The sequence below is a fragment of the Nannobrachium achirus genome (assembly GCF_963921795.1).
Source record: "Nannobrachium achirus genome assembly, chromosome: 6".
Taxonomy (NCBI): Eukaryota; Metazoa; Chordata; class Actinopteri; order Myctophiformes; family Myctophidae; genus Nannobrachium; species Nannobrachium achirus.
Window position 1 is genome coordinate 50,299,056 of NC_137815.1, and position 20,000 is coordinate 50,319,055.

Consider the following 20,000-nt stretch of genomic DNA (forward strand, 5'->3'; position numbering starts at 1 on the left):
CCACCGTTTCTACGGTTTCTTGGGCTGGATATGGCAGCCTGGAACTGTTGTTCAAGTGCAGCTAAACTTGGCATGTTAGTAAACGTGCCACAACTAACAATAATGCATTGCACCTGAGCAGCTGACCTGCGGAACCTGGGAATATACCACTTTGTCAAGATGGGGAGAATACAAGTGTGGAGAATATAATTATAATACCTTGTTAAAGTGACTATTTTGTAAAATTTTGCATTTGTAGTTATTTTACTGTAATTTAACAACATAATAACCGGAACAGATAGACAAAGAGACATTCATGGATTTATATTTAAAAGTAACTTTTATTTCCCCCCTGGTCTGGACCCAGGGTATGGCAGCTGCATACCCCTGCCATACCCAATTGACGCCCCTGATTTGGTTCCCCCCTTTGTTTCCCCAATCCCTATTAAAATGCTCGAGTAGCCTAGTGTAGTCTTGCCAGTCGCTACGAGTTGGACTAAAAAAAGATGCAAATACCAAATGAATTTTTCAAAAGCAAAACTACTCCGCATCAAGGAGTTTATTGGGTAGGCCCTAAAAGTATGTCCTTGAGCACAGGGGAATTATTTTGGGTTAAAACTGTTTCCGGTTGGATAGTTCCGGCCAAATTGTAGTCTTTGAGTACTACAACATGACGTGTTGTGGTTTCCGCTCCCGACCGGTTACAACCCCAAAAAGTGAAGTGATCCCAGACTAGGCAACTGTATAGGCACAGGTGCCACCATTGGCACAGGGGAGAGTGAACACTGGCATAAGTGTGAGAGAGAATAACATATTTTTTTTAAATGTAGTCAATTAATTTAAAGGAGTACGGTAGTTCACTCAAGAAATGACATATTTTCTATCAATCAAAATATGTTGGAAATATATTTTAATGTGGTGTCATAATTAAACTTCGGGTTCGGCACAGTGACTATCAAGAAAATAAAAACGTGGCACTTCATGTCAAAAAGGATTGCTGACATGCTCATAACAAAGATGGGATGGAGGTTCAGATGGATTAAAGGCAGCTTTAGAAGGCTATGTGTGTGTGTGTGTGTGTGTGTGTGTGTGTGTGTGTGTGTGTGTGTGTGTGTGTGTGTGTGTGTGTGTGTGTGTGTGTGTGTGTGTGTGTGTGGTCACCTTCTCATTGGCGATGTGCAGCTGGAAGAGCCCGGCCTGGTAGTAGGAATAGAATCCACTGTCGAAGAAGTACTCACTCAGAGCCAGGTAGACCATCCTGTCATACTCTGTGATGACCGGGTCCACTGCACTGTTCTCCAGGGGGGCCTGCTGTTCAGACAGCTCGAAAAACATACCCTACACACACACACACACACACACACACACACACACACACACGTATGCACACGCACAAGCACACGCACGCACGCACGCACGCACGCACACGCACACACACACACACACACACACACACACACACACACACACACACACACACACACACACACACAGAAGTGTGAGGCTAAAGACTTTGTTGCCACGATTTGTTGACCTGCATGTACTGTATATACTCTGTTTGGTAGGATATGTTCCACTTTTGACCCCAAGTTCTTGGGTTCAATCCTGGGCACCGCTAATTCAGCGTATGAGTATCAAAGCTTGGGTGTGACAAGTCCTGCGATAAGTACATGAAAGCTGATGATAGCTGTTGCGATCAGCAATCCATCTCCCAGAGGTCTGGTGTGTTGTGAAATGGCAACACGTTCTCACCCCCAAGGCGTCAGATGCCTGATTCCCTGTCAAGTCCCCCACTGCTTCAAGTGGGGGACGCCTCGGGTGCGTCCAGCCCCAGACACATAAGTCATGCAATTGCACCCTCTAGTGGTCTAAGAAAAAAAAAAGTGATTCCCAGAGTGGGATTTGAAACCACTAGCTTGGGTTTCCCAGCCACCCGACGCTACTGCTCACACCACAGGAACCGCGACAGAGGCGCGCCGTCTCAGGCGATCATGAGCCCCGCGAGACACCGCAGAGCGAGCGGTATACGTTTCAGGCATGACGCTGAAAGCGAGTCCAAAGCGGGTCAAGTGTGAGACGCAGTGGGGGTGAGAGCGGGTTGGAAATGGGGATATACTCCCACGCTCTGGCCGATACCGACACTAAGCCTTTCCGACAGATTTACTTATGCATTATGTAACACTAATTCAAATAATCAATTACTGTTAATGAGTAACGGAATAAAACAGAATAGAAGGTCATTCACCTTGAAGTCCATGTCCAGACTCCTAGAGGTCACCGTGGGGTCACGGAGCAGAGCGTAGTCGATACCGATGTAGTCATCTACCTCCGTCCTTACTGGAGACAGACAGACAGACAGACATCATAATGATAGTTGTTAGTGTATAAAACATAACATTTGACCTCATTTGATCTACAAGCTCATCCCACGCATTGTGATCTTGTAGATCGTCTATTTTCGGGTTAAGGTTCACCTCAGAATAGAATGTAATAAATATACATAAAAAAAGGGAAAAAAGCCTGTATTAAAAGTCGGAGGACCACCCTGTTGAAGACCCCTGCTCTAAATAAAGCTTAGGTTTAGGTTATGTTTTGTTTTCAAATTCACCCATGCGATTAAATTGTGACACAATGTTTTACAAAGGAATAAAACAAGGGAAAATCTGCACAGTTATGAATGTATCCAGAAACAAGTAGGCTACAATGATTAAACTCAAAGGTCTACATCATCATGTACATGATGATGCCTGCCTGGTTTATCGTTGAGAAGGATGATTCTTGATTACTTACACCAAGTCTCCATGGTGTAAGTAATCAATAGAAAAAAAGTCATTTTGGGGTTGAACTACTCCTTTAAGGTTAGGGTTAGCGGTGTTTATAAAGTTGCCGTTGGATTAGATCGGTGGTTCTCAACCTTTTCAGGCCGCGACCCTCAAAATAATCATATTTTAACTGGGGACCCCCCCTCCCCCACCCTGACGAGCATTAAGAGTTGAGGCATTCCATTTTGTATAACACGGTTCTGTTGTGAAAATACCAGATCTACATGCTCACAACGCCTCGCGGCTATTTTCACAATTTCTGACTCTAATATTTGACAATTTAGCCAATGTTTAATTTTTGTAATTTTAGAGCTTTTAAAAAGTCCTTAAATTGTCACTTTAGAAATGTGCATATACATTCAGTCTATACAGTCTATACACTTAAACATTGGTTTGTTTACTGTGGAATGAGAAAAGAATGTTGCACATTATGTTAATCATCTGGGGACCCCCCAAAATAATGAATTGGATTAGATGAACGTACCTGGAATGGTTTCCATCATACTGTTAATCTGAACCAGAGCGGCATGGTTGAGAGCTGGACAGATCTACATAGACAGACAGACAGACAGACAGACAGACAGACAGACAGGCAGACAGACAGACAGACAGACAGACAGACAGACAGACAGACAGACAGACAGACAGACAGACAGCCAGCCATAGAGGTTAGTGTCATGTGATCCTTTTCTGCAGCGATAAGATCCCAGTGCTATCAAAATGTTAACAGCAGGACGCTAAATGCTTGTTGGATAGGAGGACAGTGGCTCTCAAACATTCTCATGTCAAGGGCCCCGGAATTGATACAAATTATGTACCAGTCTACCAGACCCTCATTTTAAAATGTTTATGGCCAGGGACCCCCATAAGAGAAGATCTTAGTTTGTAGATAGTAGCCTACATCATTCTACAATTGTTTTATATTTTAGGCTAGTTGGGGAGAGTGACACCTATGATCTGTCATTCTAATAGATTCTCTCACTGGATTTATCATCTAGCAGCTGAAATTATAGTCAAATAGCCACTTTATGCCTGGCTGGCATCCCCATTTTGTGCATGCCATAGGCAAGACATTTGGGGCAGCAGTGGCTCAGGCTGAATTTACTGAATTCCTTTTGGCTTCTCAAAATAAGTCAGGAAATAAGTCAATCTGACCCTAGATCTGTACTCGGAGGCATTAAAAACACTGGTCACGTCTTTCCAGTCCAGTTCCAGGCTTTTATTTGGGTAAGCTCCAGGACGTTTCCTGCCTCCATGCAACATATATGATGTTCTTGTCACATAGGAGTCTCAAACAAGCTCGTCTTTCTCCCTAAATATGCATTTTTTTTTTTTTTGTGAAATTACTAATTTACATGTGTGATTTCTCTTTTGGCTGTGTACGATAGTTTTCTTCCAAATACGATAATTTGAAGCCTCCGGTACGATAATTCAACATTTCCCATCTGGCACTGAAGACACTGAACCCCCAATTGCTCCCAATGGTTTGGCATGGTTTCCTCTGCCGTCGGTGTGTGAATGAGTGAATATAATGCACATTGTAAAGCGCCTTGAATAAAAAAAAAAGCTAGAATAGCAATGATCTACAAGCTCCCAACACATTGTGATAAAGAAGTTGAAAAAGAAGAAGAAGAAAATGGGCTCAAAGTGTACCTCCTGGAACCCCAATGGTTTTGCTGTTGTTAAGATTGTTAACTTCAATTAGTTAAATATTGGATTATTTGCTCTGGAAAGAGACAAAGACAACAACATCTCAACTTTTTTGAAGATGTCTGGTTTTACCTGTTGGTTGAGCAGGAAGCGCATTGCTGTAGTTAGGAAGGTTGCCAGGAAGTCATACACCCTCCTACAAAATAAAACTACAATAAGTCATAAATCCTCCTACAAAATAAAACAGGAAGTCATACACCCTACAACAAAATACAAAATGAAAGAGTCGTGTGCCGAACGTTGCAAAGTTCGCTTGAGCCGACTCAGTGCCCTCCGAGTTATGTCCCGAAAGGCAGAATCATGTTTTGGTGTGAGCGTTTGCCCCAACTGCCACTCAAAGTGGTTACTGGCACAAGCGTATTGGCCAATCACAGAAAAGTGTGGAGAGGAATTTATTGGCATATAAGGACTAAATTGGGGGAGAAAAAGGGGTGAAAAGCAAACAAATAAATAAAAAACCTGTCCAACTGTGGTCTTACCCCAGAGTTCCGCTGAACTTGGCCTTCATCTTGGTGATGCTGGCGTCACACGTCATGTTGCTGATCTTCAGTCGTCCCTCTTCGTCCATCTGCATCCTCAGAGCCGTGTTGATGTTCACGCCTTCAGCCGACGCGTTGATGTACCCTGTGTCATAACTGTTGTACACGGTACCGTTGTTAAAACAGTACTACCATTATTCAGCGCTGTACTACTGTTATTAAAGGCATACTATGTGACTTTGCCCTGTATTTACATAACAAAACAATAGGGCTCTCTGCAGTCAGGCAAAACTTTAAAACCAGACAAATGTTAGTTTTAAAGAAAATGAAAAAAATAAAAAATAAACTACACAACACTGCCTCATCAAAGTTGGTATGGTGACTTTATACATTGTCAGATACCTGAATGTGTCCTTATATTATCATCACTTTACAGCTCAAGTGCAGTCTTTGACCATTAATGTGGAGATAGGGTTTTGTCCCGTCTGACTTTGTCATTTAATCAGTGGGGGACAAAACAGCTCCACAACTCCACAAGTTGGAGTTAGATGGACAGTTTGAGGATCCTGTGGCTGATAACTGCTGCTATAGAGGGAAATGATGGGTAAAATAAAATTGGCCAGGGAAGACCGTCACCATGACTCAGCCATAACCATATAAGCAGCTCCCAATGCAGTGACTTTATTCCTACCCTACACAGAAATCAGGGCCAGTGCTAATCCTCTGACAATCCGGGTCTGTGTACATATGGCTTTAGAGCAGTGGTTCTCGAAGTGGGGCTTGGGGACCCCCAGGGGTCATTGAAGGATTTCCAGGGGGTCCCCAGCAAACTAGTTAACGTCATCACAATCAATTTTGTATAATGTATATTTGGGCCGGGAGATCCAAATATAGACTAAATTATGATAATCTTTGGGGTTCTTGAGATGAAAATGTTTTAGAAACACTAGAGGAACATGAAATCTGACCTTGGATGTCCAAACTTAACTGTATCAGTCACAGGTAAAACAATGGTGTCTAATCTTATATTATTCTAATAATTGATAATAATATAAAAAATAGGAATTAAATTCCAAAAAGGTAGCACATCCCTAATGTTTAAATCAGGAGGACAAAGTACTCACATTTCCACTTATTTATTGGCACACACCAAAAAGGAACGCTTACGCGTTTCGGCTAAGAGCCTTCGTCAGAGCAATGCAATTGAGCAATTGATAATAATAGTCTGTAATGATGAAATGATGTAAACATGTTGTACGAACAAGAACCAGTAGAGGATCCTCCGGTGGAAGCTCAGAGTGATGGACGTGTTCTGGACATCAAACAACAAACCAAGATCTGACTGGAAGCTCAGGTCTGCATGCGGCATGTTGAGCTCTGTTATCTTCACACTGAGGAGAGAGAGGAGAATATGATGCATAATATGATGTATATACTTATTTACTATGTTATTTATTATGTATAATTCAGGGGTCCTCAACAGGGGGTCCTCAGAGTACAGGGGGGCCACCAAATCTGTGTGTGATAGAAACCTTTTTCTTCTTTTTTTATATTACCCACTTGAACCCTAGTGTCCTTATTCTGAGAACTTTTGCTAAAAATAGCAGATCTACAAGCTCACAACGCCTTGCGCTGCGAGGCGCTGTGTACGAACAATGCGCTGCGAGGCGTTGTGAGCTTGTAGATCGGCTATTTTCGGCAAAGAGGTTTGGTGTAGAGGGGAAAAAGAGACGACTAATTACAGAGTGAAAGGTCAAGTTTATGACAGTGGTTAAATATCTGAAAACACAAATTGACATGAATCAAAATACACTGATGATTGTGCTGTCAAACAATGAAACTATATGGAATCTATGAAAAGGTTTGTGGGGGTCCCTGCTTCATCTCTTTCTCAACTAAGGGGTCCTTGGCCTGAAAAGGTTGAAGACCCCTGGTATAAAGTATTATGTCATGGAAATATAATATAATATAAATAATATAATTTACTCAGTGATGGTATACTGGAATCGTCCCTCGTTTCCTTTCATCTCTGGCATGGTGATGTTACTGAGTTCCTCCTCCACGAAATTCGTGGTCTCATACTTTACTGCAAACACACAGTACAGATACTCTAAATACTGAAATACACAGCACACATATAATTACATTACAGGGATGTAGTGGCGCCGGGGCCCGGCTCCCCGGCTTGAGATGCATGAGCGCGACCGCGAGAGTGCGATCAACTTGCACATTCACGGGCGTGCCCGCCGCAAGACCGCAGAGGTCTCACAACACCATACTTATGCATCACGATCAAACGCACCGATCAAAAACAAACTGGATAATACATAAATATGTATTTATCAATACATATGTATTTATCAATCTGATGATTCATTATACTATATTTTTATTATGGTTGCTTATATCTAACCTTCATATTTTACTGTCACTTAGTACTTATAATAGACTACATTATCTTAAAATTTTGATCCCACGGTTTTGTAACCCATTTTTCACCCAGTGCCAATTATCTAATGTAATCCTGGGTGCTACAATCTGCCAACCTGGGGAGAGCAACGGACTGACCTCATGCTTCCTTCTATGCATGAGGAGTCCAAGCCGCTTCTTTTCACTGACTGGGTAGAGATTGCCCTGCTGGACCATAGAGTTCATAGAGTTCATTCATTTCAATGCAAGTGCTCAGAGGCGTTTTGAAGCATGCAGAAGTAGCTAATCCAGGACAGGTGCATTGCGGGGGAATTTGGCATTGGCACATAGCTATGTGCCAGAATGTGTTACATCGAGACGTAATTACGTCTTTAAGACGTCTTTTCCTTGCTCCACGGAAAAATAAATTTCACGTGCATGGAAAGAACCCTACAGAGTACAGACATGCTGTCGGCCGTGCATGTTTGCATCGAGTGACAGCTGCTCGCCCCCAAAGGAATGCCAAAGGCGCCTGAACTTCTAGTATAATACATTATGATATGATATGATATGATATGTGGTAGCTTGTAAGAGCCTAGATGTCTCCACCAGGCGTGATAGCTATTGTTTTGGTACAGCATATCTTGTTATGGTTCAGCTTGTAGCAGCTAGTATAACTATTGGTCTGATCCCTGTGTGCCTTGGCCTAGGTGTTATTGTACTTCTCCACATGATATCATGTACATATCATTTTAACTTTTTATCCAGCACCCAGCCTACAGCAGCAAAGGATGCATGACATTGTTGTCCCTGTGTGACACCTCTTTCATCATGTACATTAAACTAAAGCATAACCACCACCACCTAGAATATTGTCACCGACTCCTATAGCTTCATCAATTCACCGTTTGTCAGCCTTCTGATTGGTCCCTGAGACTCCCTGACTGGCCAACCAGAAAAAACCATTCACTTTTTGCTATCGGGGGTGGAGTTTGTGCAGTGGAGAATGTTGCTTCAGGCTTTCAAAAACTGTCCGCTCTGCGCGACACGGCATTCGTCCAGTACGGCCGCGGGCGGTGATAGCGATCTCGCTCATCATAATGAATAAGCTTCAACAAACTAGTTCACATGGACCTTATCAATGGTCTACGAGTTACGATTGGGTACATATATTTTAAATGGGCAGAATTACGAAAAGCCAGCCTATTATATGAGGAGAACTATAATCTGGCTCTCCTCTTCCTACCCAAGATGCAATGCGCTTTCTCCTTCTCTTTCTATTCTCTGTCTGATCCAGAGGATTAAACTAATTAAAACATATATTTTCGGGGGAAAACTACTGTTTTGCTATGTAATTACTGTACCCTTTTCTTCCCTTTTTATTAATATCACGTAGATGTGTTTTCTTTGGTACTTTATATAGCTGTAATGAGGCTATGAAAAAATAAAAAAATCCCATCCACTTCCACTATAAAAGAATCTGCAATGGATGATTCTGTCCCACTGGGATTAAACAAATTAAAACGTGTATTTTTGGGGAAACCCCCTGTTTTGCAATGTAACTACTGTACCTTTGTCTTCCCTTTTTATTAATATCACCTAGATGTTTTTCCTTTGGTACTTTATATAGCTGTAATGAGGCTATGAAAAAATAAAAAAATCCCATTCACTGCCACTATAAAAACAATCTGCCCAGGGTCAAATGTCCCACCATAGTAACAGGGCAGAATGGGGCGGGATTTGCAAAAGCCTGAATTGCTGATTGATCCAGAATTCCATGGCAGTCACTCAGTGTAGTCAGTGGATTGGCCTCCTGGTATGTGTGGCATCCTGGTACAGTATGTGTCAACAATATATGTTAGATAGTAGGGTAACCTCATGATTGTCTACAGTATTGAGGTCGCTTCGACTGCCTAGGAAACCCAAGAAGACGACCGATGAGACAATAGGTGATGTGATGGAGATTAAAGTAAAGTGAAAATTTAAGGATTTTTAAGATCATTTTAACACCTTAAAAATGTTGCTTATCAGGGTGGGGGCCTGGGGGGTCCCAAGTTCAAATATGGTGTTGTGGCGTGAGAGGCATAGCTATCAGATATTCTGAAGCAGTCCATAGTCAATGAATGTTTGGGTAACAGCCCCCTAGTGGCGAAAAAATAAAATAAAAGAACTCTGGGAACTTCTGGGTAACAGTGGCTGATGGATTCATCAACATTTACAGAGCTCTGCAAGGTACATAATATTTTCTACTGTACAGATTACAACAATTACAAGTACCCTGAGTATTATAGATTGTTCTTACAGTATAAAGTACAGCATAGTACAGTGTTGTGTTTTCTTACACATGTCCAGGCCTCGCTGTGTGATGCGGATTTTGCAACCGGCCGGTTCGGAAGCCATGTTGGAAGAGAGCAAGGTGAACAGGAAGAGCAGGGGCAACAGATAGGGAGTCATTCTGAGCCACGGAATCTGAAACAAACAAAAAGGACAACTTAAACTTGCACGCACTCACCTATACTGGTAGATGTGGTTTAGCAGGACCCTTTAGCTCAAACCTGCGGTTTACAACATTAGCAGGACACCACTTTCCACTTGCTTTACTAATATGTGGAGCATGTCAAAAAATCTATTTTGAGCCATAGAACACATATTTCACTTCAAAAGTTGAATAAACTCAACACAACTCAAGTTTTAACAATCTGACAAAATCCTACATTAGGAGGACATTAGATAATTAGGTTCTAAGCTCCGCCCATGTGAATTAACAGGACTAACTACATTAACAGGACAGCTGCAATTAAACACATGAAAATATGTCACTGCAGGGTATTTAAGGGTCAAATGTGATTAAATGTGACATAGCTAAACACAAACAAGGCATTCTATTGATGTTTTTAAATCTCTTCCTAAGACACGTTTGTTTTTTCGCTGGCTTTTAATGTTCCTTAATTTTCCTGCGCAAATCGCTACACAGTATGTCTACACTCATGTCATCAACATGGATCTGTCCCATATAGCGCCCCCATCAGGCCGATTTTTTCAAACACATTTTTGGACACTGCTCCTACAAATTTTGCCCTAAAATCACGAAAATCGGTACACCCCACATTCTCTGAGCCAACCAAAACTATACATTGTCCACACAACTAGGAACCAATGCCAGTTACATCCGTCTTTGTGTATACATGTGACCTGACGGTCGCTTATCTCCCGATTAGGGAGTCTTACTGGTAGGCCTGTTTGTCATTTATGCACCATGTACAGCACTTCGGTCAATGTCTCTTGCCTACAGTGGTGTGTTACTGTTTCAACACCTGACTTGCCCTCAGGATCAACCATACAAGTGGAATATAAGCCAGTAAACATGCAGGACTGGAATGACATCGATACAAAGCTCACTAACTAAGTGTTGTTGGTGCCACTGAGATGGTAAACTACAATTCAATGCAATATGACTACTGTGTGTGACTTAGCAGGCCTGAGAACAGGCTGAGAGATGTGATTTCAACATCTTCAATGTTGAGCTACTGTTAATAAAGTTCTGCAGTGAACAAACTAGCATTTTCATCCATCTTGGTCGAAGGGGGACATTGAAAATGTCATGACTGAGGGGTCAATAGACTTAAGCTTTGTGAAGTTAACTTCACAGCTCGTCTGTTATTCTTGACTTCTTTAGAGATTTTCATAAGAGATTTACTGGAAGGGTTATAAGACCAAAAACTATAGCTGAAAAACACACCAATCATGAACAAGGTTCAACATTTATTTTTTGTAGGACACAGGAATGTAGCCCTGCCCCGCTGTAATCAGACAAAATTCGGGGAAGACCGCCAAAGCACCTCAGACCGTAGGGATGGGACAATATACGATATTATCGTTTATCGTGATAAAAAACACTCACAATAATCATATTGTGGAGATTTAATTTATCGTGATATCATCCTCTGTCATACACTGGGATCAATTCACCTTTTATTTGCCGAGCTGCATATCCAGTACTATTTAAACCCTCTATAATTGGTAAAAGGTACATAATATATGTACTTGATACAGTAGTTTTTCACTCTCTACCAAATCTCTTTGCCAAAAAATAGACGATCTACAAGCTCACAATGCTTCGTGCTGCGAGCTTGTAGATCTGCATGATTACTGCATGATTGATCTGTCGCAAAGCCCTCTCCCTAACTGTGAGGATTGGACGACAGCATAGCAAAACACTTCCACCCAAAGTTGGCTCCCATAACCCGCTAAAAAGCCCGTACCTTGGCCCCCCATCGACCGGGAGAGACGGGGCCAGCACCCAGGGGGTACCCAGGGGCCCAGCCACCGCCAGGGCTCCCCACGGACCCCCTGGGAAAAAAATATGGGAAAATAGTCAAAAGTAGCCGATCATAAATGTGACCCGATTAGGGAGTCTTACTGGTATATAGGCAAATTAATATCAAAAACATTTATATTACATTATTACGGCCATGGTGAAACGTTGCTGCTGGGGGACCTGCTACAGTGATTATAGCTACCCAGAACATTTGAAGGGAGCATTTTTCAAATCATTTTCCGAAACCAAAATCTGCCTTAGACTGCAGCCTGTCGATTGTAGGTATAAATTATCGATACATTTGTTGTTTTTGGGTCAGTTTTAAGTGCACTGCAATTAAGCAATGACATTGTTTTTTCCAGCGGGTAAATGCACAGGAAGAAAAATTAAGTGAATCTTTAAAATATAGCAGATCCACAAGTCTAGGTATGCAGGTCGCCGGTTCGATTCCCGATCCGGACGACCTTTGCCACATGTCATTCCCCATCTCTCTCCCCATTTCCTGTCTGTCTACTATCCTAACAAATAAAGGCATAAAAAGCCCAAAAAACTAATCTTAAAAAAAAAGAAAGTCAGGTCTGAGATTTATCACCCAGCCCTACTTTAATGTTGAGTTACATGTTGTATGACATCATTTTTGTAGCTGCAAGGAATAATTATGGCAATTATAATTTGATAATTGATTTGCAGTATCTCATAAGCTACAGTGCGTTACTGCATCCCCATTATTCAGTTGCCTGCAAATGTATAAATAGGCTACTTTTTCCAGAATTATGTTTAATACCAGCGTTAGTCCAGAAACCCCCACATTTACATAAATCAAAACATCTATTTTCAATAAAGTAGAAATTAAATAAAGGTTGAATGAATGCAAATCTTTTGTATTGCTAAATGCTCATGATGTCCCCGAACATGCCATGACAAGGCAAATGTTTTCTTTGGATATTAATGTTATCACCACCGGCACCACCAAGATGGTTACTTTGTCAACTATCATTATTCTGATATTGCTACCATGCTGTTATGTAAAAATGTTCATATTCTGTTCACACAGTGGTTCTCAAAGTGAATTCCAGGTTGGAATCCACTTTGAGAACCACTGTTCAGGCCCAGGGACTCTGACACTGTTGTTTTTGACAACAAATTTTGATTTAGTTTTGAATAAAATGTCATTTAATTTTAGTCATAATTTAGTGACCTGAAGAGTTTTAGTTTTAGTCTAATTTTAGTCGACTAAATATCATACATTTTTAGGCGACTAAATCTACAGTTCATTTAGTCAACTAAAATGTATTTTGGCAGGCCTTGATGGCATCGTAATGAGTGATTTTACACTTGGTTGTGTGCTGAAAATAGCAGATCTACAAGCTCACAACGCGTTGCGCGACACGTTGTGAGCTTGTAGATCTGCTATTTTCAGCACGCAACACTTGAGAACAACCAAACATAAAATGACTCTCTACTCCACTAGTCCCTCCCTAACGTTTTAGTCTAGTTTTGATTTTGTTGACGAAATTGTCAATATAATTAGTCTTAGTTTTAGTCATCACAGCTTAGTTTTTATTTAGTTTTTGTCAGTGAAAGAAATGCAATCGACAAATACTTTTCGTCATAGTTTTAGTCAACAACATCTACACTGCTCTGACAGTACAAATGGAACCAAATGAACACTAAGTCTCATGATGCAAGGTTAAATTAACATTGTCTGTCTGTCTGTCTGTCTGTCTGTCTGTCTGTCTGTCTGTCTGTCTGTCTGTCTGTCTGTCTGTCTGTCTATCTGCCTGCCTGCCTGCCTGTTTGTCTGCCGATTGTTAACCAATTTGAGTTAAGCTCTCCTCCACTCTTTTCAAAGATTTCACCTTGTGCAGGGAAACCCTTTCACTCATTCTTTCCACTGTAGCCCACTTGCTGATTACTAGCTTGCAATGCAATCAGCCACTGATCAAATTCACCTGTGCTGCCTGCCCATCCCCCATCCCCCATCTCCCTCACTGCACTCACTCAAAACTGTGTGAGTGAGAAGCTGCCCCTCCCCCCACAGTCAGTTGGTTTGTTTGTATGCAGTCTGTACAAGGCAAGGCTTTAAATACTGTGAATATGTGTGAAAGTAAATCCTACGTGTTACTTTATGCTTAGGGTAGTCTTACTAGTGACTATATACAAATGGAACCAAATGGAACTCATAATCTGTGTAATCTATGCACATGGCTTATTTTTTTGTTCTGGTTAGTTAAAGCAGTGGTTCTCAACCTCTGGGTCAGGGAATTATTTTGGGGAGGGGGTCCCCAGATGATTATCTAAATGACTGTGCACCATTGCTTTCTCTCTGAACAGTAAACATACAGCATAAGGTTTAAGTGTAAGGGTATCTTCAGATTTCTAAAGTACCCTTCCGTAATCAATGGGGGCAATTTACCCCTTTTTGTGCAGATATATGACTGATTTGTTGCATGTCTGAGTCATCATGACATCACTGAGATGCCATAGACTCCTACCTACCCACTGTCTGACGTGACCTACCACTGCCGGATGCACCCACGCACACGCGCACACACGCACCTCATCCCGGATTGTATAACAGATTTCTTAAGCCCGGTTCACAATGCAACATGCTAGCCCAGATGATCCTTTTGCTGTCCTATAACCTAAAAGCCTAACATGGGTTGTGACAGCACTGAGAGTAGAGACGTGCTACAGCCAATCAGAGAACAGGACAGGTGGCTTGTTTGATTTAATTCACACATTATTTTCTTTTATATAATTAAAAGACTGTTTGTCTGTCTGGATCAATCCAGTGATATAACTTTAATAATTCTCGTGGGCGAATCCAGGTGTGACAGAACACTCTCAATGGAGCTATTGTAGTCCAGCCTGAGGATGCAGTAGCCTAGACTCCGAACCTCTTCAGGCGATAAAAGCAATATAGTTGCAAATTCTTTATCCTCACGTGCGTTGTGTCCCACTTGAGCTCCTCTTTATTGTGTACTTCAAGGAACTTGTGTACTTCAAGGAACTTTAAATCCCTGCTCCCTCAAGCAAGGAGATGAGGATTAGATTTGAGTCTGGAGGAATCAAGCAGGTTAGACTGATTGTAGTCCGAGCATTTCAGGCAAAAAAGTGCGCGATTCCATCAAAATACTGCACAAACTGGCCGGACTATAGTAACATTGTGTCACATATGAGGAAATGGCATATTCGGGACAACCTTGGTAGTAGGCTAATAAGGCTATGCTTTATTCAAGCCAAACGAGACACTCTATTTGGTGCTTTATGATCCCACAGGGAATGCTACAATTTGTCAATCAGTGTCATCACCGATAAACAAACTTTTACTGCACTGTTTTTACAGTACAGTAAAAGTACAGACAGTACAGTACAGACAGTACAGTTCAGTGATAAAAGGTCAAGGTCACAAGCTTATTTAGAATAATTTGACCTTAGAATTGTAGTAAGCTACTTTGGTGTCATATACTGTATCCGAAGGCTAGTGAAGTCACTGATCTACAAGATGTACACACAATTCGTAACACAAGAATTTTGCCTATACTGTGTAATACTGTGTAGAGGAATAATTCTAGAATCAGTATCGGGATTTAAAGGGATATTCCATTTAAAAAAAACTCTGCCTTGCATGGGTCTGCCTCCCCATAGGCAGGGCAAAGCGTGTAAAAACCTGATTAAAGGGTGCACCAAACTTTTCTCAATTGATTCTTATGTATATTTTCCTGTAGAATCCATTTCTGCAATATACATTTTTATATCGCGCATAATTAATGAGATAATTAGCGTTTTTGACTAATTATGCTAATTATCTCATTAATTATGCACAATACAACAATATACTTTGCAGAAATGGATTCTACGGGAAGAATTACATAAGAATCAACTGAGAAAAGTTTGGTAAACCCTTTTATCAATTTTTGATGAATTCTTTCCCGTTCTTTCTGCCCATGTGTCAAATTATTTGTAACATGGGTGGAAATGACAGGACAAACCCTATTTAAAAAATTATAAAAGGGTTTAACAAACTTTTCTCTGTTGATTCTTATGTATTTTTTCCTGTAGAATCCATTTCTGCAATATATATTTTTGTATTGTGCATCATTAATGGGTTAATTAGCATATTTGAAGCATATTTGACATATGAGGGGAAATAACAGGAAAAACCTATAACAATTTGATAAAAGGGTTTAACAAACTTTTCTCAGTTGATCCTTATGTATTTTTTCCTGTAGAATCCATTTCTGCAATATACATTTTTGTATTGTGTATCGTTAATGAGTTAATTAGCATATTTGACATATGAGCGGAAATAACAGGAAAAACCTATAACAAATTGATAAAAGGCTTCAACAAACTTTTCTCAGTTGATCCTTATGTATTTTTCCTGTACAATCCATTTCTGCTATGTACATTTTTGTATTGTGCATATTTAAGGAGATAATTTGCATATTTGACACATGGGCTTTAATAATTGTATAATAAATATGCGTATGGATAATTTGGCTGTAGGCAGACAAAATTATGCCATTAGGCCACAGAATATTTACATTTGATCAAAATGAATCTATTTTTATATCCCTAGTGGAGGACCCCCGCCACTGCTGAGAACATAAAATGCTGTAACTCAGGCTAGGAGCGACCGGGAGAGCCGGGGCCGGTACCCACGCGTCCGCCTCGGCGGTGCGGAGACAGCCCTGCGTAAAGCACCACCTAGCAGCAGACCGCCGCCACTGCAACCCGCTAAAAATGCCCGTAACTCAGCCCCAGCGACCGGGGTGACCTGACGGTCGCTTATCTCCCGATTAGGGAGTCTTACTGGTTAAAAGTCATCTGAGTATTCGCTCTCTCTATCTGATGCATCATGGATCACTGCTGAGTACAAACTCAGACTCTGATGTGGAAGAAGGCATTTCTGAAGTGCATATAGATTCATTTTCAGAGGATGTAGCATCTTTTTGGACAGACAATGGTCTTGTCCCAGTTTGGACCATCAGGTCACCCCAGTCTCTGGGGGGCTGAGTTATGGGCTTTTTAGCGGGCTGCAGTGGCGGCGGTCTGCCGCTAGGTGGTGCTTTACGCAGGGCTGTCTCCGCACCGCCGAGGCGGACGCGTGGGTACCGGCCCCGGCTCTCCCGGTCGCTCCTAGCCTGAGTTACAGCATTTTATGTTCTCAGCAGTGGCGGGGGTCCTCCACTAGGGATATAAAAATAGATTCATTTTGATCAAATGTAAATATTCTGTGGCCTAATGGCATAATTTTGTCTGCCTACAGCCAAATTATCCATACGCATATTTATTATACAATTATTAAAGCCCATGTGTCAAATATGCAAATTATCTCCTTAAATATGCACAATACAAAAATGTACATAGCAGAAATGGATTGTACAGGAAAAAATACATAAGGATCAACTGAGAAAAGTTTGTTAAAGCCTTTTATCAATTTGTTATAGGTTTTTCCTGTTATTTCCGCTCATATGTCAAATATGCTAATTAACTCATTAATGATACACAATACAAAAATGTATATTGCAGAAATGGATTCTACAGGAAAAGATACATAAGAATCAACAGAGAAAGGTTTGTTAAACCCTTTTATCAAATTGTTATAGGTTTTTAATGTTATTTCCCCTCATATGTCAAATATGCTTCAAATATGCTAATTAACCCATTAATGATGCACAATACAAAAATCTATATTGCAGAAATGGATTCTACAGGAAAAGATACATAAGAATCAACAGAGAAAGGTTTGTTAAACCCTTTTATCATTTTTTAAATAGGGTTTGTCCTGTCATTTCCACCCATGTTACAAATAATTTGACACATGGGCAGAAAGAACGGGAAAGAATTCATTAAAAATTGATAAAAGGGTTTACCAAACTTTTCTCAGTTGATTCTTACGTAATTCTTCCCGTAGAATCCATTTCTGCAAAGTATATTGTTGTATTGTGCATAATTAGTGAGATAATTAGCATAATTAGTCAAAAATGCTAATTATCTCATTAATTATGCGCACTATAAAAATGTATATTACAGAAATGGATTCTACAGGTAAAAATACATAAGAATCAATTGAGAAAAGTTTGGTGCACCCTTTAATCAGGTTTTTACACGCTTTGCCCTGCCTACCAGGCTCAGGGCCTCTCCCCACACACACCCATTGTAACTTCAAACTCCATTATATTTTTTTCTGGTGACTCATACTACCCTCCTAATACATGAGCAGGCCATGTTTTTTTTTTCGATACAATTTTTCATTTATTTGTAATAATTTTAATTTTTCAAATTTTCCCAAAGAATTATTAAAAATAAATGAAAAGGGTTATTGAGAAAACACGGCCTGCTCACGTATTAGGAGGGTAGTATGAGTCACCAGAAAAAAATAGTGTGTGTTTTTAATGAAGTTTGAAGTTACAATGGGTGTGTATGTGGAGAGGCCCTGAGCCTGGGGGGAAAGATAACATTTACATCAAATATATAAATATTAAAAACTGTTCAGGGTGTTCATAAAAGCCTGATTAGATGATAAAGTGACCAAAATGATCTGTAGGCTTGAACTTAATTAGCATTTTAATGCATTTTTACCCAAGGGTAAAAATGGTGCCTGGGTGCCTGCCTACTCCTGTATGTCGGAGTTAACTTAAACTCATATGTACTGTACATGATGTCATGGTCATGATGTGGTCATGTGATACTGTATATAGGAGCTACGCTGATCAGCATACATGACTGTGCAGAGCTGCTACCAGTGGTGCTTTGGGGTTTTCTTTTCAGGGCGGACGGTCATTTATTGACGTCACATGCACGAGCGCCTTTAGATGTGTGCGTGCTAACTAAAAGTTTGCTTTGAACAAATCTCATCTATCACAGTAATGGAGCCAGGTAGCCTGAGACACGCACAATGCACATACAGTCACCGCTGGAAACCTACAGTAGGTGTTAAAGTAGCCTATCCATATGAATAGGGGGGTATGTGCAAGCCCACCACTCACTGCCTGCCTGGTAAACCTGTTATGCGAATAGCCATTTGATTACCATGGTCATCACTTGTATAGCTACACATTTTTAAAGTGACAGTTTAAGTACTTTCTAATACCTCTAGAGTGACAGTTTAAATTAAACATTGGCCAAATTGACAAATATTATGCAGAAATTGTGAAAATAGCCAATCTACATCCTCGTGAGCATGTAGATCTGCTATTATTATTAATTTAGGGGGTTGTGTCCTGAAAAGGTTGAGAACCACTGCATTAATCCATTTAGGCCAAGATTTTCATTAAGAAAACAAATGCAATTCATTAATAAAAAATAGAAACATGTAAGAACCACAAAATGTACAGTCAATTGGATGAGTGGTTTGTAAAATATGCATAGCCTCCTTGGAGTGAGCTAAAATGTTGGCAAACTTGGAAAATGGACATTAATATAAACGTGATTTTTTGTGACGTTTTGATTAATTATTACACAAAATAACAATACAACAATTGCAATATCTGGTTAAATTTGTATAATTAAGAAACATTGTCTGTATGTTATGCAAATCATGTTGCAGGCCCATGGTGTGGCAAACCACCAACATGGTAGACCCCTGAACAGTGTTTATGCCAAGTTTAGTGTGGATTGGAGCAACGGTGTGCCTGTGGCAGCCAGGGGCCCCTGGGAGCCACATTGGGCCCCTTGTGTTGCTATTATAATGGCCGACCCCTGAACGGTGTTTGTTCAATCAAGTTTAGTGTGGATCGGAGCAATGGTATGCCTGTGGCAGCCAGGGGCCCCTGGGGGCCACATTGGGCCCCTTGTGTTGCTATTATAATGGCCGACCCCTGAACGGTGTTTGTGCAATCAAGTTTAGTGCGGATCGGAGCAACGGTGTGCCTGTGTCAGCCAGGGGCACCCGGGGGCCACATTGGGCCCCTTGTGTTGCTATTATAATGGTAGACCCCTGAACGGTGTTTGTGCCAAGTTTAGTGTGGATCGGAGCAATGGTATGCCTGTGGCAGCCAGGGGCCCCTGGGGGCCACGTGGGGCCTGTGGTGTTGCTATTATAATGGCAGACCCCCAGAACGGTGTTTGTACAATCAAGTTTAGTGTGGATCAGAGCAACGGTGTGCCTGTGGCAGCCAGGGGCCACATGGGGCCCTTGGTGTTGCTATTATAATGGCAGACCCCTGAACGGTGTGTGTGCCAAGTTTAGTGTGGATCGGAGCAACGGTGTGCTTATGGCAGCCAGGGGCCCCTGGGGGCCACATGGTGCCTGTGGTGTTGCTATTATAATGG

General features: G+C 41.1%; 1 protein-coding gene across 2 annotated transcripts in view; it reads right to left on the reverse strand.

The window, feature by feature from the left end:
- Positions 1-20,000, reverse strand: part of pltp (phospholipid transfer protein) — a 34,625-nt gene that overhangs the window by 9,062 nt on the left and 5,563 nt on the right. For both annotated transcript variants that reach the window (XM_080728831.1, XM_080728832.1), the window contains exons 2-9: positions 9,742-9,868; positions 6,977-7,076; positions 6,253-6,381; positions 4,991-5,146; positions 4,584-4,647; positions 3,286-3,349; positions 2,225-2,316; positions 1,141-1,317 (exon numbers count right to left, since the gene is read on the reverse strand). In XM_080728831.1, coding sequence (XP_080584957.1) covers positions 1,141-1,317; positions 2,225-2,316; positions 3,286-3,349; positions 4,584-4,647; positions 4,991-5,146; positions 6,253-6,381; positions 6,977-7,076; positions 9,742-9,853 — 894 coding nt within the window. In that variant the 5' untranslated portion in view covers positions 9,854-9,868. The remainder of the gene's footprint in view (positions 1-1,140; positions 1,318-2,224; positions 2,317-3,285; positions 3,350-4,583; positions 4,648-4,990; positions 5,147-6,252; positions 6,382-6,976; positions 7,077-9,741; positions 9,869-20,000) is intronic.